This window comes from Pan paniscus, chromosome 17 (genome assembly GCF_029289425.2).
Source record: "Pan paniscus chromosome 17, NHGRI_mPanPan1-v2.0_pri, whole genome shotgun sequence".
Lineage (NCBI taxonomy): Eukaryota > Metazoa > Chordata > Mammalia > Primates > Hominidae > Pan > Pan paniscus.
Window position 1 is genome coordinate 53,632,382 of NC_073266.2, and position 27,815 is coordinate 53,660,196.

The 27,815-nt window shown below is 42.9% G+C and overlaps 1 protein-coding gene across 4 annotated transcripts in view; it reads left to right on the top strand.

The window, feature by feature from the left end:
- Positions 1–27,815, top strand: part of MOCOS (molybdenum cofactor sulfurase) — an 84,442-nt gene that overhangs the window by 49,025 nt on the left and 7,602 nt on the right. For all 4 annotated transcript variants that reach the window (XM_003830219.6, XM_008955665.4, XM_008955666.4 and 1 more), the window contains 4 exons: positions 12,160–12,238; positions 14,392–14,516; positions 20,222–20,327; positions 23,277–23,415. In XM_003830219.6, coding sequence (XP_003830267.2) covers positions 12,160–12,238; positions 14,392–14,516; positions 20,222–20,327; positions 23,277–23,415 — 449 coding nt within the window. The remainder of the gene's footprint in view (positions 1–12,159; positions 12,239–14,391; positions 14,517–20,221; positions 20,328–23,276; positions 23,416–27,815) is intronic.

Here is a 27,815-nt window from a genome sequence, read left to right on the forward strand (position 1 = left end):
GCATGTTCTTCCATTTGTTTGTATCCTCTTTTATTTCCTTGAGCAGTGGTTTGTAGTTCTCCTTGAAGAGGTCCTTCACATCCCTTGTAAGTTGGATTCCTAGGTATTTTATTCTCTTTGAAGCAATTGTGAATGGGAGTTCACTCATGATTTGGCTCTCTGTTTGTCTGTTGTTGGTGTATAGGAATGCTTGTGATTTTTGCACATTGATTTTGTATCCTGAGACTTTGCTGAAGTTGCTTATGAGCTTAAGGAGATTTTGGGCTGAGACAATGGGGTTTTCTAGATATACAATCATGTCATCTGCAAACAGGGACAATTTGACTTCCTCTTTTCCTAATTGAATACCCTTTATTTCCTTCTCCTGCCTAATTGCCCTGGCCAGAACTTCCAACACTATGTTGAATAGGAGTAGTGAGAGAGGGCATCCCTGTCTTGTGCCAGTTTTCAAAGGGAATGCTTCCAGTTTTTGCCCATTCAGTATGATATTGGCTGTGGGTTTGTCATAGATAGCTCTTATTATTTTGAAATATGTCCCATCAATACCTAATTTATTGAGAGTTTTTAGCATGAAGGTTGTTGAATTTTGTCAAAGGCCTTTTCTGTATCTGTTGAGATAACCATGTGGCTTTTGTCTTTGGCTCTGTTTATATGCTGGATTACATTTATTGATTTGCATACATTGAACCAGCCTTGCATCCCAGGGATGAAGCCCACTTGATCATGGTGGATAAGCTTTTTGATGTCCTGCTGGATTCGGTTTGCCAGTATTTTATTGAGGATTTTTGCATCAATGTTCATCAAGGATATTGGTCTGAAATTCTCTTCTTTGGTTGTGTCTCTGCCCGGCTTTGGTATCAGAATGATGCTGGCCTCATAAAATGAGTTAGGGAGGATTCCCTCTTTTTCTGTTGATTGGAATAGTTTCAGAAGTAATGGTACCAGTTCCTCCTTGTACCTCTGGTAGAATTTGGCTGTGAATCCATCTGGTCTTGGACTCTTTTTGGTTGGTAAGCTATTGATTATTGCCACAATTTCAATAGCCTGTTATTGGTCTATTCAGAGATTCAACTTCTTCCTGGTTTAGTCTTGGGAGAGTGTATGTGTCAAGGAATTTATCCATTTCTTCTGGATTTTCTAGTTTATTTGTGTAGAGGTGTTTGTAGTATTCTCTGATGGTAGTTTGTATTTCTGTGGGATCAGTGGTGATATCCCCTTTTATCATTTTTTATTGCGTCTATTTGAGTCTTCTCTCTTTTCTTCTTTATTAGTCTTGCTAGTGGTCTATCAATTTTGTTGATCCTTTCAAAAAACCAGCTCCTGGATTCATTAATTTTTTGAAGGGTTTTTTGTGTCTCTATTTCCTTCAGTTCTGCTCTGATTTTAGTTATTTCTTGCCTTCTGCTAGCTTTTGAATGTGTTTGCTCTCACTTTTCTAGTTCTTTTAATTGTGATGTTAGGGTGTCAATTTTGGATCTTTCCTGCTTTCTCTTGTGGGCATTTAGTGCTATAAATTTCCCTCTACACACTGCTTTGAATGCAACATACCAGAGATGCTGGTATGTTGTGTCTTTGTTCTTGTTGGGTTCAAAGAACATCTTTATTTCTGCCTTCATTTTGTTATGTACCCAGTAGTCATTCAGGAGCAGGTTGTTCAGTTTCCATGTAGTTGAGCGGTTTTGAGTGAGATTCTTAATCCTGAGTTCTAGTTTGATTGCACTGTGGTCTGAGAGATAGTTTGTTATAATTTCTGTTCTTTTACATTTGCTGAGGAGAGCTTTACTTCCAACTATGTGGTCAATTTTGAAATAGGTGTGGTGTGGTGCTGAAAAAAATGTATATTCTGTTGACTTGGGGTGGAGAGTTCTGTAGATGTCTATTAGGTCCACTTGGTGCAGAGCTGAGTTCAATTCCTGGGTATCCTTGTTGACTTTCTGTCTTGTTGATCTGTCTAATGTTGACAGTGGGGTGTTAAAGTCTCCCATTATTAATGTGTGGGAGTCTAAGTCTCTTTGTAGGTCACTCAGGACTTGCTTTATGAATCTGGGTGCTCCTGTATTGGGTGCATATATATTTAGGATAGTTAGCTCTTCTTGTTGAATTGATCCCTTTACCATTATGTAATGGCCATCTTTGTCTCTTTTGATCTTTCTTGGTTTAAAGTCTGTTTTATCAGAGACTAGGATTGCAACCCCTGCCTTTTTTTGTTTTCCGTTTGCTTGGTAGATCTTCCTCCATCCTTTTATTTTGAGCCTATGTGTGTCTCTGCACATGAGATGGGTTTCCTGAATACAGCACACTGATGGGTCTTGACTCTTTATCCAATTTGCCAGTCTGTGTCTTTTAATTGGAGCATTTAGTCCATTTACATTTAAAGTTAATAGTATTATGTGTGAATTTGATCCTGTCATTATGATGTTAGCTGGTTATTTTGCTCATTAGTTGATGCAGTTTCTTCCTAGTCTTGATGGTCGTTACATTTTGGCATGATTTTGCAGCAGCTGGTACCAGTTGTTCCTTTCCATGTTTAGTGCTTCCTTCAGGAGCTCTTTTAGGGCAGGCCTGGTGGTGACAAAATCTCTCAGCATTTGCTTGTCTGTAAAGTATTTTATTTCTCCTTCACTTATGAAGCTTAGTTTGGCTGGATATGAAATTCTGGGTTGAAAATTCTTTTCTTTAAGAATGTTGAATATTGGCCCCCACTCTCTTCTGGCTTGTAGGGTTTCTGCCAAGAGATCTGCTGTTAGTCTGATGGGCTTCCCTTTGAGGGTAACCCAACCTTTCTCTGTGGCTGCCCTTAACATTTTTTCCTTCATTTCAACTTTGGTGAATCTGACAATTATGTGTCTTGGAGTTGCTCTTCTCGAGGAATATCTTTGTGGCGTTCTCTGTATTTCCTGAATCTGAATGTTGGCCTGCCTTGCTAGATTGGGGAAGTTCTCCTGGATAATATCCTGCAGAGTGTTTTCCAACTTGGTTCCATTCTCCCCATCACTTTCAGGTACACCAATCAGACGTAGATTTGGTCTTTTCACATAGTCCCATATTTCTTGGAGGCTTTGCTCGTTTCTTTTTATTCTTTTTTCTCTAAATTTTCCTTCTTGCTTCATTTCATTCATTTCATCTTCCATTGCTGATACTCTTTCTTCCAGTTGATCACATCGGCTCCTGAGGCTTCTGCATTCTTCACGTAGTTCTTGAGCCTTGGTTTTCAGCTCCATCAGCTCCTTTAAGCACTTCTCTGTATTGGTTATTCTAGTTATACATTCTTCTAAATTTTTTTCAAAGTTTTCAACTTCTTTGCCTTTGGTTTGAATGTCCTCCCGTAGCTCAGAGTAATTTGATCGTCTGAAGCCTTCTTCTCTCAGCTCGTCAAAGTCATTCTCCGTCCAGCTTTGTTCCGTTGCTGGTGAGGAGCTGCGTTCCTTTGGAGGAGGAGAGGTGCTCTGATTTTTAGAGTTTCCAGTTTTTCTGTTCTGTTTTTTCCCCATCTTTGTGGTTTTATCTACTTTTGGTCTTTGATGATGGTGATGTACAGATGGGTTTTTGGTGTGGATGTCCTTTCTGTTTGTTAGTTTTCCTTCTAACAGACAGGACCCTCAGCTGCAGGTCTGTTGGAGTACCCTGCAGTGTGAGGTGTCAGTGTGCGCCTGCTGGAGGGTGCCTCCCAGTTAGGCTGCTCGGGGGTCAGGGGTCAGGGACCCACTTGAGGAGGCAATCTGCCCGTTCTCAGATCTCCAGCTGTGTACTGGGAGAACCACTGCTCTCTTCAAAGCTGTCAGACAGGGACATTTAAGTCTGCAGAGGTTACTGCTGTCTTTTTGTTTGTCTGTGCCCTGCCCCCAGAGGTGGAGCCTACAGAGGCAGGCAGGCATCCTTGAGCTGTGGTGGGCTCCACCCAGTTCGAGCTTCCAGGCTGCTTTGTTTACCTAAGCAAGCCTGGGCAATGGTGGGCGCCCCTCCCCCAGCCTCGCTGCCGCCTTGCAGTTTGATCTCAGACTGCTGTGCTAGCAATCAGCGAGACTCCGTGGGGTAGGACCCTCTGAGCCAGGTGCGGGATATAATCTCGTGGTGCGCCGTTTTTTAAGCCCATCGGAAAAGCGCAGTATTCGGGTGGGAATGACCCAATTCTCCAGGTGCCGCCTGTCACCCCTTTCTTTGATTAGGAAAGGGAACTCCCTGATCCCTTGTGCTTCCCGAGTGAGGCAATGCCTCGCCCTGCTTCGGCTCGCTCACGGTGTGCGCACCCACTGACCTGCACCCACTGTCTGGCATTCCCTAGTGAGATGAACCCGGTACCTCAGATGAAAATGCAGAAATCACCCGTCTTCTGCGTCGCTCAGGCTGGGAGCTGTAGACCGGAGCTGTTCCTATTCGGCCATCTTGGCTCCTCCCAACAAAGTCCCCAGAATCTTAACTCATTTCAGCATTAACTCAAAAGTCCACAGTCCAAAGTCTCATCTGAGACAAGTCAAGTCCCTTCCACCTAGGAGCCTGTCAAAAAAAAAACAAGTTAGTTCCTTCCAAGATATAATGGGGTACAAGAATTGGGTAAATATACCCATTTTAAATGGGAGAAATTGGCCAAAACAAACGTTCTGCAGTCTCCTTGTAAGTCTGAAATCCAGCAGGGCAGGCATTAAATCTTAAAGGTTCAAAATGATCTTCTTTGACTCCATGTCTCACATCCAGATCACGCTGATGCAAGAGGTGGGCTCCCATGGCCTTGGGCAGCTTCTTCATGGGCTGAAGTTGAGTGATGGGGCTTTTCCAGGTGCAAAGTGTAAGCTGTTGGTGGATCTATCATTCTGGGTTCTGGAGGACAGTGGCCCTCTTCTCACAGCTCCACTAGGCAATGCCCCTGTGGGGACTCTGTGGAATCTCCAATTTCACATTACCCATCTGTGCTGCTCTAGCAGAGGTTCTCCATGAAGGATCCACCCCTGTGCAGACTTCTGTCTGGATATCCAGGCATTTTCTTACATCCTCTGAAATCTAGGTGGAGGTTACCAAATCTCAGTTCTTGACTTTTGTGTACCCACAGGCCCAATACCACATGGAAGCCACCAAGGCTTGGGGCTTGCACCCTCTGAAGCAATAGCCCAAGTTGTACCTTGGCCCTTTTAGCCACAGCTGGATTGCGAGTGGCCAGAATGCAGGGCACCAAATCCTGAGGCTACACACAGCAGTGGGGCCCTGGGCCTGACCCGCGAAGCCATTTTTTTCCTCCTAGGCCTCCCGGCCGTGATGAGAAGGGCTGCTACCAGGATCTCTGACATGCCCTGGAGACAATTTTCCCCATTGCTTTGGCAATTAACATTTGGCTCCTGGTTACTTATGCAAATTTCTACAGCAGCGTTGAATTTCTTTTCTATAGCACAGACTGTGAATTTTCCAAACTCTTATGCTCTGCTACCCTCCCCTTTTAAATATAAGTTCCAATTTCAGATCATCTCTCTCAAGTTGAAAGTTCCACAGATCTCTAGGGCAGGGGCAAAATGCTACCAGTCTCTTTGCTAAAGCATAGCAAGGTGACCTTTGATCCACTTCCCCACAAGTTCCTCATCTCCATCTGAGACTACCTTAGCCTGGACTTCACTGTCCACATCACTATCGGCATTTTGGTCAAAACCATTCAACAAGTCTCTAGGAAGTTCCAAACTTTCTGACATCTTCCTGTCTTCTTAGCCCTCCAAACTGTTCTAACCTCTCCCCATTACCTAGTTCCAAAGTCTCTTCCACATTTTCAAGTATCTTTGTAGCCATGCCCCAAACTCCTGGTACCAATTTACTGTATTAGTCCATTGTCACACTGCTATAAAGAAATATCTGAGACTGGGTAATTTATAAAGGAAGCAGTTTAATTGACTCACAGTTCCACATGGCTGGAGAGGCCTCAAGAAACTTACAATCATGGTGGAAGGTGAAGGGGAAGCAAGGACATTTTTCACATGGTGGCAGGAGAGAGAAGGGGGTAGGAGGAACTTCCAAACACTTATAAAACCATCAGATCTCATGAGGACTCACTGTCATGAGAATATCAGAGGGAAAACTGCCCCTGTGATCCAATCACCTTCCTCCCTTTATGCGTGGGGATTACAATTCAAGATGAGATTTGGATGGGGACATAGAGCCAAACCATATCAGATTTGTTTCCATTTGTTTGTGTCATCTATGATTTCTTTCAGCAGTGTTTTGTTGTTTTCCTTGTAGGTATCTTTTCCTCCTTGGTTAGGTATATTGCTAAGTATTTTAATTTTTTTTTGCAGCTGTGGTAAAAGGGAACGAGTTCTTGATTTGATTCTCAGCTTGGTCACTGTTGGTGTGTAGCAGTGCTACTGATTTGTGTACATTGATTTTGTATCCTGAAACTTTACTAACTTCATTTATCAGATCTGGGAGCTTTTTGGATGAGTCTTTAAGGTTTTTTAGGTATACAGTTATATCATTGGCAAACAGGGACAGTTTGACATCCTCTTTACCGATTTGGATGCCCTTTATTTCTTTCTCTTGTCTGATTGCTCTGGCTACAACTTTGCTGAGGGTTTTAATCATAAAGCGTTGCTGGATTTTGTTAAATGTTTTTTCTGCATCTATTGAGATAATCACATGATTTTTGTTTTTACTCCTGTTTATGTGGCATATCACATTTATTGACTTGTGTAAGTTAAACCAACTCTGCATCACTGGTATGAAACCCAGTTGATCATGGTGTCTTATCTTTATGATATGCTGTTGAATTTAGTTAGCTAGGATTTTGTTGAGGATTTTTGTATCTATATTCATCAGGGATATTTGTCTGTAGTTTTCTTTTTTTTTTTTTGTTATGTCCTTTCCTGGTTTTGGTATTAGGGTGATACTGGCTTTATAGAATGATTTAGGGAGGATTCCCTCTGTCTCTGCCTTTTGAAATAGTTTCAGTAGGATTGGTACCAGTTCTTCTTTGAATGTCTGACAGAATTCAGCTGTGAATCCATCTGGTCCTGGACTTTTTTTATGTTGGCAGTTTTTTTATTACCATTTCAGTCTCGCTACTTGTTATTGGTCTGTTCATAGTTTCTATTTCTTCCTGGTTTAATCTAGGAGGGTTGTATATTTCCAGGAATTTATCCATCTTCTCTAGGTTTTCTAGTTTGTGTGCATAAAGGTGTTCATAGTTGCCTTGAATGATCTTTTGTATTTCTGTGATTTCAATTGTAATATTGCCCATTTCATTTCTAATTGATCTTATTTGAATCTTCTCTCTTCTTTTCTTGGTTAATCACACTAATGATCTATTGATTTTGTTTATTTTTTCAAAGAACCAGCTTTTTGTTCTATTTATCTTTTGTGTTGTTTTTTGTTTGTTTCAATTTCATTTAGTGTTACTCTGATCTTTGTTATTTCTTTTTTTTCTGTTTGGTTTGGGTTTGATTTGTTCTTTATTCTCTAGTTTTTTGAGGTGTGACCTTAGATTATTTATTTGTGCTCTTTCAGACTTTTTGATGTAGGCATTTACTGCTATGAACTTTCCTTTTAGCAGTACTTTTGCTGTATCCCACAGGTTGTGATTGGTTGTGTCACTGTTATCGTTCAGTTCAAAGAATTTTTTAAATTCCATCTTGATTTCATTGTTGACCCAAGGATCAGTCAGGAGCAGATTATTTAATTTCCATGTCTTTGTATAGTTTCGAGAGTTCTTTTTGGAGTTAATTTCCAATTTTGTTCCACTGTGGTCTGAAAGGGTACTTGATCTAATTTCAATTTTCTTAAATGTATTGAGACTTGTTTTATGGTCATGATATGGTTCATCTTGGAGAATATTACATGTGCCAGTTAAAAGAATGTATATTCTGCAGTTGTTGGGTAGAATTTTCATAAATATCTGTTAAGTCCATTTGTTTTAGGGTATAGTTTAAGTCCATTGTTTCTTTGTTGACCTGTCTTGATGACCTGTCTAATGCTGTCAGTGGAGTATTGAAGTCCCCCACTATTATTGTGTTGTCATGTATCTCATTTCTTAGGTCTAGTAGCAATTGTTTTATAAATTTGAGAACTCCAATTCCGGTGTTAGGTGTATATAGATTTAGAATTGGGACACTTTCCTGTTGGACTGTTCTTTTTATTATTATATAATATTCCTCTTTGTCTTTTTAAACTGTTGTTGCTTTAAAGTTTGTTTTGTCTGCTATAAGAATAGCTACTCCTGCTCACTTTTGGTTTCCATTTTCATGGAATATCTTTTTCCACCCCTTTCATCAAGTTTATATGAGTCCTTGTGTGTTAGGTGAGTCTCTTGAAGACAGTAGATACTTGGTTGGTGGATTTTTATCCATTCTGCCATTCTTCCTCTTTTAAGTGGAACATTTAGGCCATTTACATTCAAACATTACTATTGAGATATGAGGTACTGTTCTATTCATCATGCTAGTTGTTGCTTGAATACCTTTTTTTATTGTGTTATTGTTTTATAAGCTGTGTGAGCTTTATGCTTTAAGGAAGTTCTATTTTTGGTGTATTTCAAAGTTTTGTTTTAAGATTTAGGACTTATTTTACCATTTTTTTTGTAGTGCTGGATTGTAGTCACAAATTTTGTCAGCATTTCTTTTTCTAAAAAAGACTTTATCTTTCCTTCATTTATGAAGCTTTGTTTCACTGGATGCAAAATTCTTGGCTGATAATTATTTTGTTTAAGGAGGCTGAAGTTAGGACCCCAATCCCTTCTGACTTGCAAGGTTTCTGCTGAGAAATCTGCTGTTAATCTGTTAGGTTTTCCTTTTGGGTTACTGATGCTTTTGCCTCACAGCTCTTTAGATTCTTTCCTTCATCTTGACTTTAGCTAACCTGATGACTATGTGCCTAGGTGATAATCCTTTTGCTATGAATTTCCCAGGTGTTCTTTAAGCTTTTTATATGTGGATGTCTAGATCTCTAGTGAGATCAGAGAAGTTTTCCTTGATTATTCCCTCAAATAAGTTTTCCAAAGTTTTAGATTTCTCTTCTTCCTCAGGAACACCAATTATTCTTATGTTTGGTCATTTAAAATAATCCGAAATTTCATGGAGACTTTGTTCATTTTTTAAAATTCTTTTTTATTTGTCTTTTGGATTGGGTTAATTTGAAAGCATTGTCTTTGGGCTCTGAAGTTCTTTCTTCTACTTTTTCAATACTACTGCTAAAACTTTCCTGTGTATTTTGCATTTCTCTAAGTGTGTCTTTCATTTCCAGAAGTTGTGATCATCTTTTCTTTATGATATCTATTTCTCTGGAGACTTTTTCATCCATATCCTGTATTTTTTAAAATTTCTTTAAATTAGTTTTCACTTTTCTCTGGTGCCTCCTTAAGTAGCTTAATAGTCAACCTTCTGAATTCTTTTTCTGGCAATTCAGAGATTTCCTCTTGGTTTAGATCCATTGCTGGAGAGCTAGAGTGATCTTTTGATGGTGTTATAGAACCTTGTTTTATCATATTACCAGAATGACATTTCTGGTTACTTCTCGTTTGGGTAGACTGTTTCTGTGGGAAGATATGGGACTCAAGGGCTGCTATTCACATTCTTTTGTCCCAGGGGTGCTCCCTTGATGTGGTGCTCTCCCCCTTCCTCTAAGGATACGGCTTCTAAAAAGCCAGACTGCAGTGATTGTTATTGCCTTTCTGGTTCTAGCCATTTAGCAGGATTCTGGGGCTCCAGGGTGGTGCTAAGAACTGTCTGCAAAGAGTCCTGTGATGTGATTCATCTTCACGTCTTCCAGCTATGGATACCAGCACCTGCTCTAGTGAAGGTGGCGGGGAGTAAAGTGGACTCTGTTGGGAGTCCTTGGTTGTAGTTTTGTTTTAGTGTGCTGGTTTTAGTCCTTGGTTGTAGTTTTGTTTAGTGCGGTGGTTTTCTCAAATGCTGGTTATGCTAGCAGTGAAGTTGTCACGTGGACAGACTCAGGACCTCTGGTTAACCAGGGTGTTGCAGGTGGTGAAATTAGCTGTTGTTTTCTCCTTCTTTGGAGCAGAGTTGTTCTCTTATGAGTTGCTGTAATGGCTTGAGTTGATTGGCCTCCAGCCAGAAGGTGCTGCTTTCAAGAGAGCACCAGCTGCAGCAGTAGAAGGGGGATATAATTTTGCCCTGCCTTGGCTAGGATAGGTACTTGGGTTCCTCAGGTAATGAACAGGGCCATAGAGCTCCCAAGAGATCATGTCATTTGTCTTTGGCTATCAGGGCAAGTAGAGAGAAACCATCAGGTGGGGGCAGGTTAGGTGGGTCTGAGATCATACTCTCCTTGGGCAGGACTTGCTGTGGCCACTCTGGGGGTGGGGGGCTGGTTCTTGGGCAAATGGAGTTATGTTCCCAGGGGAATTATGGCTGTTTCTGCTGTGTCAAATAGGTCTCCAGAGACATGGGGGAAAGCTGGCATTGAAAGACCTCACCCAGCTCCCACACAGCCAGCAAGGCCAGTCTCACTCCCACTGTGCCTCCCCAGCAGCACTGAGGTTTCTGTACAGGCATCTGGTAAGCAGGGCTGAGATCTTGCCCCAGGTTACAAGCCTCCTGCTGAGAAAGCAAGCAGGGCTCTCAGGCCTTGCTCCTCCCTGCCTGCCAGGACAGTTGGCTGCAGCTTCTACGCTTGTATCTTTACTTCCCATTTGTCTCCTCTTCTGCATTCTACTTAGGAAAGTTTGTGCTCAGTTAAAATCATTACAAAGTCAAGCTAGGAGCTTCCTTCACCCTGTGGCCCCTCTCCAATTCCACTGGCTGCCTTCCCTTCCCCAAGAACCCCTGTGAGATAAGTCCAGGAATGGCTTTCCTGGGGTTCAAGCTGGAGACCAGGAGTCCCTACAGGGCTCTTCCTGCTGCTGCTTCTACTTTTATATTTTGCTTGGCTGCCTAAATCCATTTCAGCTCTAGGTAAGGGTAAATCCTTCCCTTGTCATCTGGATTTTCAGGTTCCCCAATGGGGATGTGTGTTCGGAGACCAACTTCTCACCTTCTCACACTTTGGGAACTCAAATTTTTGGCCATCTTGTGTTTGCAGCAGCAAGCTGCTTCTTTCAAAGTGTCTGTGAATTCTATCAGTTTTCCTGATATGTTCCTGCAGTGGTTCATGCAGCAAAAGTTCACAGTGTGAGTCTCTACATGCTGTTCTGTCTGTCTAACTGGGAGCTGTACATTAGTCCTGTCTCCTATCCACTGTTCTTTTTTTCCTCTGATTTTCCTTTCCTTTGGATAAATACCCAGAAGTGGGATTGCTGGATCATACGGTATTTTTATTTTTAGTTTTCTGAAGAACCTCAGTAGTGTTTTCCATGATGGCTGTACTAATTCACATTCCCACCAACAGTGTGTCAGAGTTCCCCTTTCTCTGCATCCTCACCAGCATTTGTTATTTTTTGTCATTCTGGTAATAGCCATTCTAACTGGGGTAAGATCTCACTGTGGTTTTGGTTTGCGTTCCCCTGATGATTAGTGATGTTGAACATTAAAAAAAAATTGATTAGCCATTTGCATGTCTTCTTTCAAGAAATATCTATTCAGATTATTTGCTCATTTAAAAAAATTGAATTACTTGTTTTTTTTCACTGTTGAGTTGTTGATTTCCTATTTGGTTATTAATCCCTTGCTGGATGGATGCTTTGCAAACATTTCCTCTCATTCTGTTGGTTGTCTCTTCATTCTGTTGTTTCCCTTGTTGTGCAGAAGCTTTTTAGTTTGCTGTAATTCTGTTTCTCTATTTTGGCTTTTGAGGCTGATGCTTTTGAGGTCTCATCCAAAAATTGTTTGCCCAGACCAATGTCTTGAAGCAGTTCCCCAATGTTTTCTTCTAGTAGTTTAATAATTTGGGGTCTTAGATTTAAATCTCTAATCCATTTTGAGTTGATTTGTGTATATGGTGAAAGATAGGGGTCTAGTTTTCTTCTTCTGCATATGGTTATCTAGTTTTCCCAGCATCATTTATTGAAGAGAACTCTTCCTGCTCCAATGTTTGTTCTTGACACCTTTGTCAGAAATCAGCTGACTGTAAATGTGTGGATTTATATTTTGGTTCTGTATCCTGTCACATTGGTCTATGTGTCTATTTTTATGTCAGTACCATGCTGTTTTGGTTACTATAGCTTTGTAGTATATTTTGAAGTCAAGTAGCTGTTGTTTTTACATAACGATAAATTTGTTTTTAACCTTTGTTCATTAGGGATGGAGCCTATAGAGGTGCCTCTTGAGGAAAATAGTGAACGGACTCAGATTCGCCAAAGCAGGGTCTGTGCTGACAGGTGAGACTCTGAAGCAGGTGAAAATCTCAGCTTTATTGACAGGCTGGCACAGAGGGGGAAGAGGGTAATGCCCTATGCAGTCTATCCTTTGCTACCCTTCAGTCCAGTTGCTGCCCATTTCTCCCTTGCATGCTTCTCTCTAACCACACTCTTGGCTCTTTGGTCTTCAAACCTCCCAAGCATGCTCCCTTCTCAGGTCTTTGCACTTGCTGTTCCCTCTGCCTGGTGCTCTTCCCCTAGTTATACCTCCACAGGGCTGTTCCCTCACCTCTGTCAGTTTCATCTCCAACAGGTCTCTGTTCAAAAGCCCCCTTCTCAGAGGGCCACATGACTACCCACAGAAAACAACCTCTCCCTCTTCATTTCCCCTTTTGTATTCATCTCCTTTGCCTTTGTTGTTTCCAAGTTAATATATATCTGTTTATTGATCTTTAGTCCCTCCCACTAGAATGCCCATGTTGTTCCCTTCAGAGCCTGGGACAGTGTCAAGAGGACAGTGTGGGGTGGGAAGAAAAGGTGACACAGAAGGAACAGTCTGGAGGGCACTGCAACACTCCAGAGGAGGCCTCATAGGGAGGGAAAAGACCTGATTTGCATGTTGAGAAGACCAGCTGGTGCCTGTGGAGTGGTTGGAAGGGGGAAGGGGTGCAAGCAGGAAGGCCACATAAGCACCTGTGTTAGCAACACAGGTGAGACAAGATGGAGGCTTGGACCAGGGTCAGAGAGAAAGTCAGGAAGCTGCAGGTATGTATTCTGGAAATAGAATAACCTGAACTAGCTGATGATTGGTTAAGGAGGCTGAGGGTGAGGGGGGTTATCAAGCAAGACATCTCTCAGGTTTCTAAAGCCTAGCTTTCAGGTGATAACTCATAGATTATATACCCATATTATGGGTTATTATCTAATCTGGTTTGCTGATGATAAATCATCTACTGAATTCTAGGAAATGTAAAGTGGGATTGAATGTAATAGCATTGCTATTTTGTTTATTGATTGTACATGTTTCTAAGTCTTTTTATTGAATAAATCAAATGTCTGCATCCCTTGTTATCTAATCTTATCTGTACCTGAATACATGTGGAATAGCAAATTTTCCAATCTTGGGAAATTTATCCTATCTTAAGCCCCAACCAATTCCCCTTTCACCCCCGCCCATATACTAAAACAGTTAACTATATAACACTTCACTAAAGATTTATGTATAATAAAAAACTTTCAAAGTGCTGATTGCCTACCAGTTAACACAATGCACTCATTAGTGGGTAGGTCTGTGCTCAGTAGATGGTGATACTGCATGGTATCAAACCATATTGCACGTCTTTGTGCACTGCCCTGAACATATGCTATCATGCAAGGCAGGAAATGGTATGTTAAATGCTAAAGCTACATCCAAGTTGGACCCCAGTCATTAGTGCTCTGGGTGATAGGCAGAGGATCACTCTGGGAGTGTGAAGGGCTATACCCCCAGGAAAGCACAAAGGTGATGATGTGATGATTGTGCTTGACACAGTAGAGCATCCTGGGCACTGGTCCCAGGATGCCTTGGAGGCTAAAGAGTGAAGCACACTCTACATCTTCTTACCAGTACTTGCACCAATGTCACCAACTTACACATTCATTTAGCACATTTTCAGTCAGAACAATACATTTTGGATAAACAAAATTCTAGAGGATTCTTGAGTTTTCAAACACCAGATTGATAAATGCAGTACTTATATCTGTAACTCACAGGCACAGTGTTCATTTTACAAACCAAACACGTCAGTCCATGTGAGAGAAGATATTTCAATCAGGCCCATAGTGAAAAAATAGGACACATTTCTGGATTCAAGGGCTTCTGAAAGCAACATATCACTCTGGAAGTTCTCAAATTCTAAGCTTTGTGGTTCTCTGTGTCAATAATTAATAGTAAAAAGGTCTTTCCAGGAGAAATGTTGAAGATTTTTATTTGGTCTGAAAGCTTCACATAAGCCCCAGATGGCAGGTCTTCCTGCCTTGGAAATCTCCTTGCAGCATCTGTCACTTCAGGCTGCCTTCAGGGCTCATGCAATGTTTTGTTTTATTTTATTTTGTAATCAAACTTTTTGCAATTCAGATTATTATTTAAATAAATACTATGTAACAGTTCACTCTTTCTCTCTCTCTTTTGCCAGAGTAAGTACTTACGATTGTGGAGAAAAAATTTCAAGCTGGTTGTCAACATTTTTTGGCCGTCCTTGTCATTTGATCAAACAAAGTTCAAACTCTCAAAGGAATGCAAAGAAGAAACATGGAAAAGGTATTACATTTTGAATTGGTTCGTAGAGAACAGGAACCCTAGCTTACCCTTGCACACATCAAAACAGCCCATGAACTGCACTTACGGGTGACTTGCTCATGTATGGAAAGCAGGGGTCATCAGCCTTTAGCAGAAACCTACTGCAGTAGCCCCAGGTCAGCAGGAGAAATGGGCTCCAGGATCCTCTTAAGGAGGCTGAGGAGGACATAAAGCCAGCTGTCCAGCCTCTGCCCAAACATTCAGCCTTAGTCCTGCATGTTCAAAAGCATAATTAATCCAATTGTATTAAATAAAAACCCTAATAGCTTGCTATGTCCTTAGATTGGATCTGGAAGCAAGGAAACCTGGCTTGCTAGTTTTTAGCTCTATCACCAATCAATGGCGTGACCTTGGTGAATCCTTGAACCCCATGGTGCCTCAACTTCTATAGACCTCCGCTCCTCAGACTTTCAAAAGTTTCCACAATTTTCCCACCTTAAGCCATTGTTAGGATGAAGTGAGGCAGTAGAGATGAAAGTACTTTGAAAGTTAACAGTCCCAGGTGTGCAGAAAAGATCATTTTCATGTGTCTGCTCAAATGTCACCTCCTTAGGGAAGCCTGGCTGACTACCCTCTTCAGAACAGCACCCTGTACCTGAATCTGCAGCAACGTAGCAACCTTCCCTGTCTCATTTTTCTCAGTGGCACTTTTTTTTCACATTCTTCTTGCTATATATTTTGCTCATTTATTTTGTTCTGTTTTCCTTTTAGTAGATGTAAGCAATCTCTATGAGGATAGGGATTGTTGCTTGTTTTCTTCAGTGCTGTCTCCCCATACTTAAAATAGCACCTGGCACATAATTGCTCAATACATGGCTAGATGAATGAATGAATGATTACCAGTTTGTTCAGATATTACCTGGCCTAGTGATCAGCTCCCAGAGGAACTAGTTTGTAATCCAAATAGCATTTAGAGTTTGGGCATGGTAGCTCACACCTGTAATCCCAGCACTTTGGGAGGCTGAGGAGGGAGGATTTGTTAAGCCCAGGAGTTCAAGACCAGCCTGGGCAACATGGCAAGACACTATATCTGCAAAATAAGATACAAAAATTATGAAACCGCATCTCTTCAAAAAATACAAAAATGAGCCAAGTATGCTGGTGCATGCCTATAGTCCCAGCTACTTGGGAGGCTGAGGTGGGAGGATCACTTGAGCCTGGGAGGTGGAGGTTGCAGTGAGTTGAGATCACACCACTGTACTCCAGCCTGGGTGACAAAGCGAGACTGTGTCTCAAAAAAAAATTTAAAAAATTGCTAGGTGTGGTGGCATGCACCCGTAGTCCCAGCTGCTTGGGAGACTGAGATGGGAGGATCTTTTGAACCCAGGAGTTCGAGGCTGCAGTGAGTTATCATTCACACCACTGCACTCCAGCCTGGCCGACAGCAATATTTTATGTTTCATGTTTCTAAAACATAAATAAACCAAATAGCATTTGACCATATATGGACTGAAAACTGGGTCTAAGGCCCTGCATAGTTTAACCTACAAATCCCTGGAAGTGCATGCTATAGAGAGGAGTCAAAGGATGTAATGTACTTAGAGTTTTTAAAGTTCTGATGATTTTCATGCCATAAGCTGTTAAGAATTTGAGTTGCTGTGTGATAAAAAGGGGAATAGATTTATACTCATTTTATTGAAGTTAAATGGTGGTGGTTGGGGTATGGATAAGCTTAGAGACATGATTAAAGGGGAGAGAGAAATAGGCATTTCCAGGGGTAGAGGCATGAAAGGAGTAGGATTTGTCAGGACCTGTGTACCACCCTTGTAAATTATCTGGAGAAGTGAGCAGCAGTGAAATCTCTAAGTGCCAATTATTCATAGCACCCTTTGCCTACCTGGGGTTTGCTGGGTTTTCAGGAGGCTGGCTGAGATAATTAAGCCTTAGTCCTGGTCCTTTGGAGTCTCAGTTGGTGAGATCAATTGCCAGCAGATAGCAATGCTGCAACGTAAGAGATGTAATAAAGGTCTATGCAAAGGGCAGAATCCTCTACACCTGGAATGAGTCACAAAGGGCTTCAGGGAGGAGGTGAGTTTGGAGCTGCATCTTAAAAGGATAGTAGGAGGCCGGGCACGGTGGCTCACGCCTGTAGTCCCAGGACTTTGGGAGGCCGAGGCGGGCGGATCACGAGGTCAGGAGTTCAAGACCAGCCTGGCCAACATGGTGAAACCCCATCTCTACTAAAAATACAAAAATTAGCTGGGCATGGTGGCACGTGCCTGTAATCCCAGCTACTTGGGAGCCTGAGGCAGGAGAATCGCTTGAACCCAGGAGGTGGAGGTTGCAGTGAGCCAAGACCGCGCCACTGCACTCCAGCCTGGTGATAGAGCAAGACTCTGTCTCAAAAAAAAAAAAAAAGGGAGAGTAGGAATTTTTCAGGCAGTCACAGGCGGGATGGTTACCGGGAAGCAGCATGGCAGGGCTTGGCATTCATGGGCTCAGAGAAGGGTTTAGAGGGTCAGATGTGAGCAGGGGAGTGACAGGGGATAGATGGGGAGAAGGGCTGAGTGTGCCACTGAGGAGTCAGTAGTACTTTACCTGTGGCTGCGGAACTCACTGGAGGATTCTAAGCCGAGAAGCTTCATAACACTGCTTATGTTAGAAAGTCAGCCCTGACTTGGCGAGGGGGCTGCATCGAGTGGGAAACTCAGGCAGTAAAGGCACAGGTGGGAGGCAGCTGGGACTGTCCTGGTGGGAGATGGGGCCTTGGTGGAACAAAGGTGGTAGGTGCAGAGGAAAGAAGAAAGCCTGTCTTCCTGCTCCCTGCACAATGCAGAATCAGGGAGTGTCAGCTTGTGACTGCTTACACTTAGAGGGCACCCCTTAGGGTCTCATGTTCTCTGGCAGTCTAAGCCATTGGTCTTGAAACAGTTTTTTTGAGTTGGTATACCTTAGAAGGATTTTTTAAAACTATATTCCTCACTCATACTAAAATTTTTACGTTGTCATCTAAATTTTAAAAATAGTTTAAACAGCTACAAAGGATGTGATTTCTAGTATATTGTAAACATTGTCATTTTAAATTTAAACTTGTACATTGTTCTTTTCAACAAAGCCAGTAGAATCTCAATACTGCAGCATTTTTTTAAACCACAACAATTTGAATCTCTTGAGTATTCATTACAAAATACATTATCTCTGTGTGTGTGTGTGTGTGTGTGTGTGTGTGTGTGTGTAGAGAGACAGCGAGAGGGAGAGAGAGAGAACAAACTGTCCTTTAATAGTCAGTTTCATTTCTTTCCTTTTCATATATATGTGTGTGTGTGTGTGTGTGTGTGTATATATATATATATACACACACATATATATATGTGAACGAAGTGTCTTTTAGTGGTCAGTCTTTTATTTCTTTCCTTTTCCTTCTGCAACTTGTATTTCCTTTCCATGTCCTCAACAGAATTTTATCTTAGTGTTATATATTCTGTGCTTGGAAATCTTTCATTGACTACTACCCTATCATACTTCTGTGAAATTAAAATGTGTATATAAATTGACATGGATAAACATTTTTTAAAGTTTATTGTGATTGTAAGAGTTTAAGTGCTAGGAAATTTCTTCTGCATTGAGTTCTTATTTTTTATTTTTTATTTTTAATAGAGATGGGGTTTCGCCATGTTACCCAGGCTGGTCTCCAACTTTTGAGTTCAAGCAGTCCTCCCACCTTGGCCTCCCAAAGTGCTGGGACTACAGGCATGAGCCTTTGCACCCAGCCCATAATTTTTAGTAGTACACAGTTGATCAAAGCAACATAAGTATATTATAAATTTTGAAAAATAATTATTAAACGTAAGAAAAAATTAGCGAAAATGAGCCTCTTAATGCGGTGGCTGGGCACCCTGCCATTGGTTCCTATTCCCATGAATGACTGTCACTCATGGCCAGAATAGCTGGTGCTCAGCCTCGGGTCTCTTCTGAGACGCTTAAATAAAGGGCTAGGGAAAGGAGTTTCGTTAGTGCAGTGTCACTCAAACTTTTCTTCTGAAGTATGTGACCGAAGCACTGGGCTCTAAGATTGAAATGCCTTTCATCATCTGTCTCTTGACAACTTAATTAGGTCCTGCAGTTTTGTGGACAGCAAATAATTGGAATCCATCTGACCTACAGGAGGATCATTCGCCCAAGCTTTAGAGACTTTTATTTTCTCAGCTCGGACTCCAGGGTTTTGAATGGGGCTTTTGTCTTCCACTCTGGAGACTGTTGGTCCCTGAGGGAGTGTGCTTTAGGAGACCTTGGCCTTTCCTCTGTGAAAGAGGAAGGGTCTTTGTGGACAGGGCTGGGATTGCACCTCCCTTCTTTGGCAGAGCCATTTTAGCAAAGAGGATATATGCAAGTGGCAGATCTGGAGGGCAATTCTCTCAAAAGTATCCGTTTGCGTCTACTCTGGGGTCCACACACCTGATTTGGAAACAGCTCAGTAGGTCCTGGTCCAGGCAAAACTTTTCATCAATATCTTGGATAACGATAGTGATGCCGGGCCTGCCAAAGGGAGATGGGAACCGGGTGATAGGGTGCCAGCTATTCTGAATACACTTAATATTTTCTTTCAATAGTTTCGTTCCCCTTTTAGTAGTTTTTTGTTTTGTTTGTTTTTTTTTTTTTTTAGACAGAGTTTCGCAGTTTCACTCTTATTGCTCAGGCTGGAGTGCAATAGTGTGATCTTGGCTCACTGCAACCTTCATCTCCTGAGTTCAAGAGATCCTCCTGCCTCAGCCTCCTGAGTAGCTAAGATTAAAGGCATGTGGCACCGCACCCAGCTAATTTTGTATTTTTACTAGAGATGGGGTTTCTCCATGTTGGTCAGGCTGGTCTCGAACTCCCGACCTCAGGTGATCCTCCTGCCTCGGCCTCCCAAAGTGCTGGGATTCCAGGAGTGAGCCACCGCGCCTAGCCCTCCCTTTTAGTAGTTTTTAAACATCTACTATCTATTTCTAAACTCAATATCTGGCACTTGCCCAAGGGCAAACAGCTTTTCCCTGATTAGATTCAGAAGCTCTCCCTGTGCCTTTTGCCCTCACCAGGGCTCTCTGCCTTGCTCCGTCCTATCCAGGGGAAGGATGCGCCTGCTGTCATCCCTCCTCCTTGAAGTCTTGCCTCCAAGTCTAATTTGCTGGAACAATTTCATCTCAGCATTTTTCATTTTATTTTTTTAATTTTCTAAATTTTTTTGAGACAGAGTGTTGCTGTGTCACCCAGGCTAGAGTGCAGTGGTGTGATCTCGGCTCACTGCAACCTCCGCCTCACGGGTTCAAGTGATTCTCCTGCCTCAGCCTCCTGGGTAGCAGGGATTACAGGTGTGTACTACCACACCTGGCTAATTTTTGTATTTTTAGTAGAGACTGGGTTTCACCATGTTGGTCAGGCTGGTGTCGAACTCCTGGCTTCATGTAACCCTCCCACCTCAGCCTCCCAAAGTGCTGAGCCACTGTGCCCAGCCCTTATTGTTATTTTCTCCAGGTTATTTTAAACAGAGTATTCTAGGATCTCCTTTTCCCTCTTTATTGAGAGATATGCACCACGCTTAGGACATTTTTATTATTGCCAGGACGTCACTTTTTTTCCCTTGTAGACATAGTCTCTACCTTTTAAAAAAATACAAGTCTATGGAAACATGATTCACTGGCATGCTGAGAAAGCAACTCTTCTTTTAAATGCTCCATGATTTTCAGATCAACTTCCTGGTACAATGGCCACCCTTTCTCTGGTGAATGAGGCACAGTATCTGCTGATCAACACATCCAGTATTTTGGAACTTCACCGGCAACTAAACACCAGGTAAGACCTCATACCTCGGGACTAGCAGACAAGCATAACCATTTGCCACTGGGAGCAGGGCCTGGCACCTGCCTGGAGAGGAGAGGTCTGAGAGTCATGAAGTTCAGCCCTGCTTCATGTACAGATGAGAAACTGAGGCCCTGAGAAGTCAGCAGGCTCTTTCGTCCAGCTTCTGTTCATCTTTATAGAGGGTTATCTTTTATCTTACAAAGATCCTTTTTGATATCCTCAAGATGGTTAATGGAGAACCCCTAGCTCTCACTTTTTAATCATTCAATTTCTTAATGTTTGTTTTAATTGAATTGCCACCAACTTGACTAACTTTTATTGCCCACCCTCCCACTATCCCCTGTCCCCGAGGATCTCTGCCCTACTTCACACAGTCATTTTAAAGGCTAAAAAAGAGTGGTTATGAAAGCTTTTAAAGTTGTAACTGCAGGCACACTTTATTTGAAAGATGCACCACAGATGGAATTAGCACCCCTCCCTGCCCACTCCCACCCAGTGCTCTCCCAAGGACCCTAACAGCATTGGGAGGTCAGCTCCAGAAAGGGTCATGGTTGGGCCAACCCTCTCGTTGTTCTTTAGAGCAAACTGAAGTCCCAAGGTAGCCAGGCAATGAGGAAAAATCACCCAGCCCTCATGCCACAGGGTGACTGGGACGGGCTCCTCATTCCTGGTCCACAGGCCAGAGATGAGTGTTGTTAGTGGCTCACCCCTAACAGCACTGTGAACTGGGGGTCCTGTGACTGTCATGCACCACGTGGTCAAGTACACACACATACATATTTGCAAAGACATACAAATACAGTTTAATAAAGCTGACTAAGCCACGTCGTCCGCCTCTGCAGGGATGGGCTATTTGTAGTCACTCTTGTTTCTATCCATTGTTGAAAACATACAACATCATTCTCATACTGTGGCCCAGCTCGCTATCTTTGAGAGCAAAAGTGTGATGCAGCCACATGTTCTCTGGGTATTCACTGAGTTCTCCTGGCACTGAGGGACCCTTCTCCTCAGGCATCCAGAGTCCTGGAAAAAGTGGGTATGCAGTTTTTTGGGGTTCTTGGTGTGGAAAGATAGGAGGTGGGGAGAGGCTTTCTGTAACCCCAGTTCCTACCAGGAGGGGCCACGTTCCCCACCATCTGGTTTATAGCAGGGTGGACCCGCTGGGCAGCTGATCCAAGAGCAGAGCTAGGGTCCCCTGCTAGGTATTTCTCTGTGCTTTATTTGCAAATTTGAGGGACTCTATCATGCACATGTTAACCATGATAGCTTTTGGACATAAAACATGCCCTTTTACGAAGCCCAAAGTGAGGGTTTATAACCTAGAGAGTTGATCCAGAATCAAAGGATTTCAGGATTGGAAAAGTGCTAATCCTCTTGTTGCAGATGAGGAAACTGTGGTCCTCATAGGTTGTGGGAGTTGCCCTTAGTAAGTGGCAAAACCAGACTCAGGTATCCCGGTCTCTGACTTTTCATACGTTGTTTGCCATTCAAAGGAGATTGGGACTCCTCCTTCCCAACCCCATAGTCTTTCAACCCTGTCTCTGGGGCATACTCTAACCATGCCTGAGGATTTATCTCACACCAACTTAAGCAATTAAAAATTGACTGAAGCACAAAAAGTGCAAAAGTCATCAGTACACAGTTAAATAAAGTTTTACAGATGTATACGCCTATGCTCCATCATTTTCAGATCAATCTCCTGGTACAACAGCCACCCTTTCTCTGGTGAATGAGGCAAAGTATCTGCTGATAAACACGTTAAGTGTTTTGGGACGTCAGCAACTACCACTACCTAGATCAAGCTAAGAATGTACTCCAGAAACCTCCCTTGTATCCCATCCCAGTCAACCTCACTGAAGGTCACCACTATTCTGACTTCTTTCACCATAGCTAGTTTCACCCATTCTTCAACTTAATATGGTGGGATCATACAGGATGTGTTCTTTTGTCGGAGAAGTTTTAAGATGTATTTTCAGTGCGTTCTTCTGGGTGGGGGTGGGGGGTGCAGAGGGCCATTTTTTTTTTTGGAACCTCATGGCAATAAATAAAAATTACAAAAATAAGAGTTACAAAAATAGGCTAGGCATGGTGGCTCACACCTGTAATCCCGGCACTTTGAGAGGCTGAGGTGGGAGGATCACTTGAGCCCAGGAGTTCAAACCCAGCCTGGGCAATATAGTGAGACCCCATCTCTAAAAAAAGTAAAAATAAGTTAGCTGGGCATGGTGGCACATGCTTGTAGTCCCACCTACTTGGGAGGCTGAGGCAGGAGAATTACTTGAGCCTGGGATCCTGGTCAAGGCTGCAATGAGCTGAGATTGTGCCACTGCACTCCAGCCTGGGTGACAGAGCAAGACCTTGTCTCAAAAAAAAGGAATTAGAAAAATAGCAGATGTTAAACTGCAAATAGAATGGAAATTAGGAAATACTATCTTCTTTATTTATAATGTTTTAATACCCCCCCAAAAAAAGAGTGAGATCTCAACACCTGTGAAAAGAAGGGGGGAAAAAGGGAATGAGATCTCAGTGCTTCTTAGGTCTTTGATCATTAAGCCTGTTGACAGGTTTTTAAATGCCTTATGCCGCCCCATGTTATAGAACTGGTGTGTTCTCAGAAGTTCCTTTTTCACTGGAGTTCTGTTCTTCTGATTTCCAAAGTCCTTCATCTCTTCAGCTAAGATCTGCTCGCCCTTTGCCTGGCTCTTGTGGGCCTCTCACTGGAGATGGGACCGTATCCCAGGGGAGGCCCTGATGCCTGTTTAGCAGATGGGTGTCTCTTGGCCTTGCACTCATGGTAAAAGTCTGTTTTGATTATCCAGGGCACAGGCTACAGTAGAGCTGATGAAGTTAGGTGTTACATGGCAGGCATGATGAATTATTATAGTGGTACAATTATCTGCCATCCTCCCCCCACTTACTCTTTTTGGTTGCTTTAAACAGTGATGAGAATGGAAAGGATGAATTATTCTCAGTGAAGGATCTCAGCTTGCGTTTTCGTGCCAATATTATTATCAATGGAAAACGGGCTTTTGAAGAAGAGAAATGGGATGAGATTTCAATTGGCTCTTTGCGTTTCCAGGTAAGTTTGGGGAAGTTCTATTATCCTTCCTCCAGGGTTGTCAATGAAGATTGACCTCAATCCCAGACCTGGATAGCTGCAGGTGGGTCTCCCTCCCTGTCCTTGTCTCTTAACTACAAAATCTTGGTGGGAAGTTATGTAAGCTCAGCCTTCTAAGACACCCCATGGAATAATCCATCCTTTATTCCCCAAGAGGATGGTAGCAGTCAGTTTCGCACAAGCCACAGAAGGTGTGCCCCATCAGAGGGCTCGGCACTGCCTCTGTGCTGTCGTTATGTCTAGGCTTAAACTCTGGTTTTTTGGAATGCTTGTGTCATGAGACTGTCATCCTCCTGAAACTTGTTGGACTTTGTGGCAGTCTGGAGCTTGTGGAGGGAGGCCCAGAAGCCTGGCGGTGCCTCTGTGCCCATGGCCACCCACTCCTCTACATGCTTCACCTTTTCTGCCTTTGCTGGTGGCTGGGAAGGAGATTGTCAGAGGCAAAGCCACCACGATGTCCTCTCTCCCTGGCTTTGGACTCCCAAAACCTTTGGCTATGAGCTTCAAAGATATGAGAAAGAGGCGAAAGGTCTTACGCTAAAATCTGTGCTCCTCACATGGTTGACAAGGCCCTACGAGATCCCACGCTGCCACTGTCTCTGAGCTCATCACCCCTTCCCTCTCTGCCTCTGTCACAGTGACCTTCTCTCTGTTCCCTAAACAGCCACCCTTCCTGCCTTAGCCCTTGCCATCCCTTCTGCTTGGCATGTTGTCCAAGGGTCTCAGCTCAGATGTCACCTTCTTGGAAAGGATGCCCCTGACCTGCCGCAGGGTCACGTTCTGCTTATTCCTGCAGTGTGTAGGAGGGTGAGACCAAGTCTGTTTTGTTCCCTGCTGTACCTCTATGGCCTTGAACGACACTGGCCCAGAGTCAGTGCTCAATAAGTAATTGTTGAGGGAAGAAATGGACAGGAGAGATAAGGAATATCTAATGCCAGAGAATGTGCTCTGTTCTTTAGTGGGGGCTGAAATTATTTTTATAATACAGGCTGGACATCCTTAATCCAAAAATCTGAAATCTGAAATGCTCTAAAATATAAAACTTTTTGAGCACTGACATGACATTCAAAGGATATGAACACTGGAGCATTTTGGATTTCAGATTTTCGAATTAGGAATGCTCAACTGGTTAAGTATACCAGAGATATATAATGTAAACATTCCAAAATTTAAAAAAATCTCAAAATGCTTCTGGTTCCAAGAATATTGGATAAGGAATACTCAACCTGTGGTAGTGTAATTAGCCACTGGTATAAACTGACTATAACGAGTTACCTTGTATTCAGGCTCTGCACTCAGAAGGAACACCACTCTAACGTCTAGGAAAGCAGTAAACAGTCATTTGAATCTTTATTAAAGAATTTTAGAGATGTGGGGTATAGGAAATAAATTGCATGGCACAATAAAATGTCCCAATGATGTTTTTGATGTTTTTAACTCCCTAGGCTTCCTCTTACCCTGGCAGTGGCTCCCCCTTGACAAGCAATCTATATTATCTCCTACATTCTCTCCCATAAGCCCATCTCGGGCACTAGCCCTCCTGCCGTTTCCCTCATCCCTCCATCCTTACTTACTCTTCCTTATTTTCTATCCCTGTGTCTCTGCCATGTTTTAAAAAAATGCCTACTGTTACACATCCTGCTTGGAACAAAATAGACACTAAATATACATTATCAGATAGATGGAGAGTGAGAGGGAGGAAGAAAGGAAGAAAAAAAAGGGAAGAGAACTAGAACTAGACTGAGATTACTCTCAGAAACTTACCTGGCAACAGTAGCACCTGTGCCTCTCCAGGTATCTCGAGACATAAATATAAGGAAGACTCTTTAAGGAACCTTTCTGAGATGACTTAGCAGGCTTTGCTTTCTTTAGGTCACCATTCTTAATAGACCGCAACTAGTAAAAATCAAAATATGCATGCCCTTTGACTCAATAATTTCACTTGTAGAAGTCTATCCCATAGAAACGCTAATACAAGTATTAAAATAAGTATAAAATTACTTTTACCAGCCTGGGCAGCATAGCAAGACTTCGTCTCTCTCTCTACACACACACACACACACACACACACACACACACACACACACACGAAAAATTAGCCAGGCACGGTGGTGTGCACCTGTAGTCTCAGCTCCTTGAGGTGGGAGGATTGCTTGAGCCCAGGAGCTCAAGCCTGTAGTGAATCAAGATTGCCCCACTGTGCTCTAGCCTGGGTCTCAGAGCAAGATCCTGTCAGTCAATCAGTCAATCAATAATAGCTATATGCATTAGTCCAGCGCGAGCATTAAAGAGCATAAGATATGGTTAATACTGCACCTTTCTTTTCTTGAGACAGGGTCTTATTCTGTTGTCCAGGCTAGAGTACAGTGGTGCAATCTTGGCTCATTGCAACCTCTGCCCCTCGGGTTCAAGCAATCCTCCTGCCTCAGCCTCCTGAGTAGCTGTGACTACAGGTGTGCACCACCATACCTGGCTAAATTTTTTATTTTTGGTAGAGATGGGATTTCACCATGTTGGCCAGACTGGTTTCAACCTCCTGGGCTCAAGTGATGTGCTGGCCTCAGCCTCCCAGTGTTGGGATTATAGGCATAGGCCACCACGCTTGGCAATACTGTGCCTTTCAAGAAAGTCAATGCTTGGCTGGGCACAGTGGCTCATGCCTGAAATCCCAATGCTTTAGGAGGCCAAGGAAGGAGGATCACTTGAGCTCATGAGTTTGAGACCAGCCTAGGCAAAATAGCCTCATCTCTACTGAATATTAAAAAATTAGCTGGGCATGGTGGTACATCCCTGTGGTCTCAGCTACTCAGGAGGCTGAGGTGGGAGGATTGCTTGAGCCTGGGAAATGAAGGCTGCAGTGAGCTATGATGAAGCCACTGCCCTCCAGCCTGGGTGACAGAGCAAGACCCTGTCTCAAAAAAAAGCAAATGCTCAAAAGATGTTTGTTGATGATAATACTCAGTGCTGAAGCAATTACTGTGAAACTAGCACATCTCTTTTGGAAAACAATTTTTTACTGGATGTTATCAAGTCATAAATATTTTTTATTCCTGTTGACCTTATAATTTCATTTTGGGAGACTGATACTACAAAAAAAAATGAAAAGGAAAGAGAGTTATGTGAATTAGGCCTTTATTGCAAAATTACTGATCACAGGAAAGCATTAGAAACTATTCACATGGCTTCAAAGGAGAAGAACTAAGTGTTTCAACCCATGGAATGCCAGGCCATCCATTGTGAAAATTGCAAAATGCAAGGATGAGGTGGCTTTCTATGTCCTGACTGGAAGGATGTCCTTTCATATTGCAGAGTAATTGCAAAAGAAACCCAAGTGAGCTCTGAGATCCCAGCAAGTGTGTTTACACAGGTGCACATACACAGTTGTGTGCAGTTACATGCCACAGTCTGGGATGGTCTGGGATGGTTTGGATGTCCTAGGATGGCCGGGGACAATCTGGGGTGTCCTGGGATGGTCTGCAGCCCATGAGCAGCACCTGTCTCTGTGGATGGGGAGAGGGGGACCACTGCTGCTGAGTACTTTCTCTTTTAATTCTTCAAGCTTCTGTATTGTTTGACTTGTTTTTTAATGAATATATATGCTAGTAAACACGTTTTTAAAATACTAGTTGCTAAGAATACCAGAAAAGAAGCTTTAAAATGAAGATGTTTTAAGAAAATTATTTTCTTTGTATTGGTGTTTGGGGCTGGGTGTGGTGGCTCATGCCTATAATCCCAGCACTTTGGGAGACTGAGGTGCTCGGATCATCTGAGGTCAGGAGTTTGACACCAGCCTGACCAACATGCGGAACCCGTCTCTACTAAAAATATGAAAATTAGGTGGGCGTGGTGGCTGGTGCCTGTAATCCCAGTTACTCAGGAGGCTGAGGAGGGAGAATTGCTTGAACACAGGAGGTGGAGGTTGCAGACAGCTGCCTGGGTGACAAGAGTGAAACTCCAGTCTGGGTAATAAGAGTGAAACTTCACCTCACAAAGAAAAAAAAAGGTAAAAGAAAATAGTGTCCGGAAAATGCCCCTTTCTTCTGCTACTTTGAGAAACTGTTCTAAGAGGGCCTTTCATTGAAGTGACAGGATTTTTACAGAAGTTGTTGCCTGTTGGGTGGCTGCTAGAGGCTGGGGCTGGTGTGAGCTGCAGGGCCCTGGCATCCTTTCTGCAGGAGCTGGCCCCATGCATCAGCTGTTTTCTAGGCAAAGAGGTAAGAGGGTGCAGGAAACTGAGAGCCACACTGCCTCCTCGAGGGCACAGCTTTGTGGCGTTACAAAAGCCTCGTTCCACTGCAGGGATCCTCGTGTATAATAGTGATAGTTTCCACTCTCGAGCACGGTCAAGTGCCAGGCCTGGG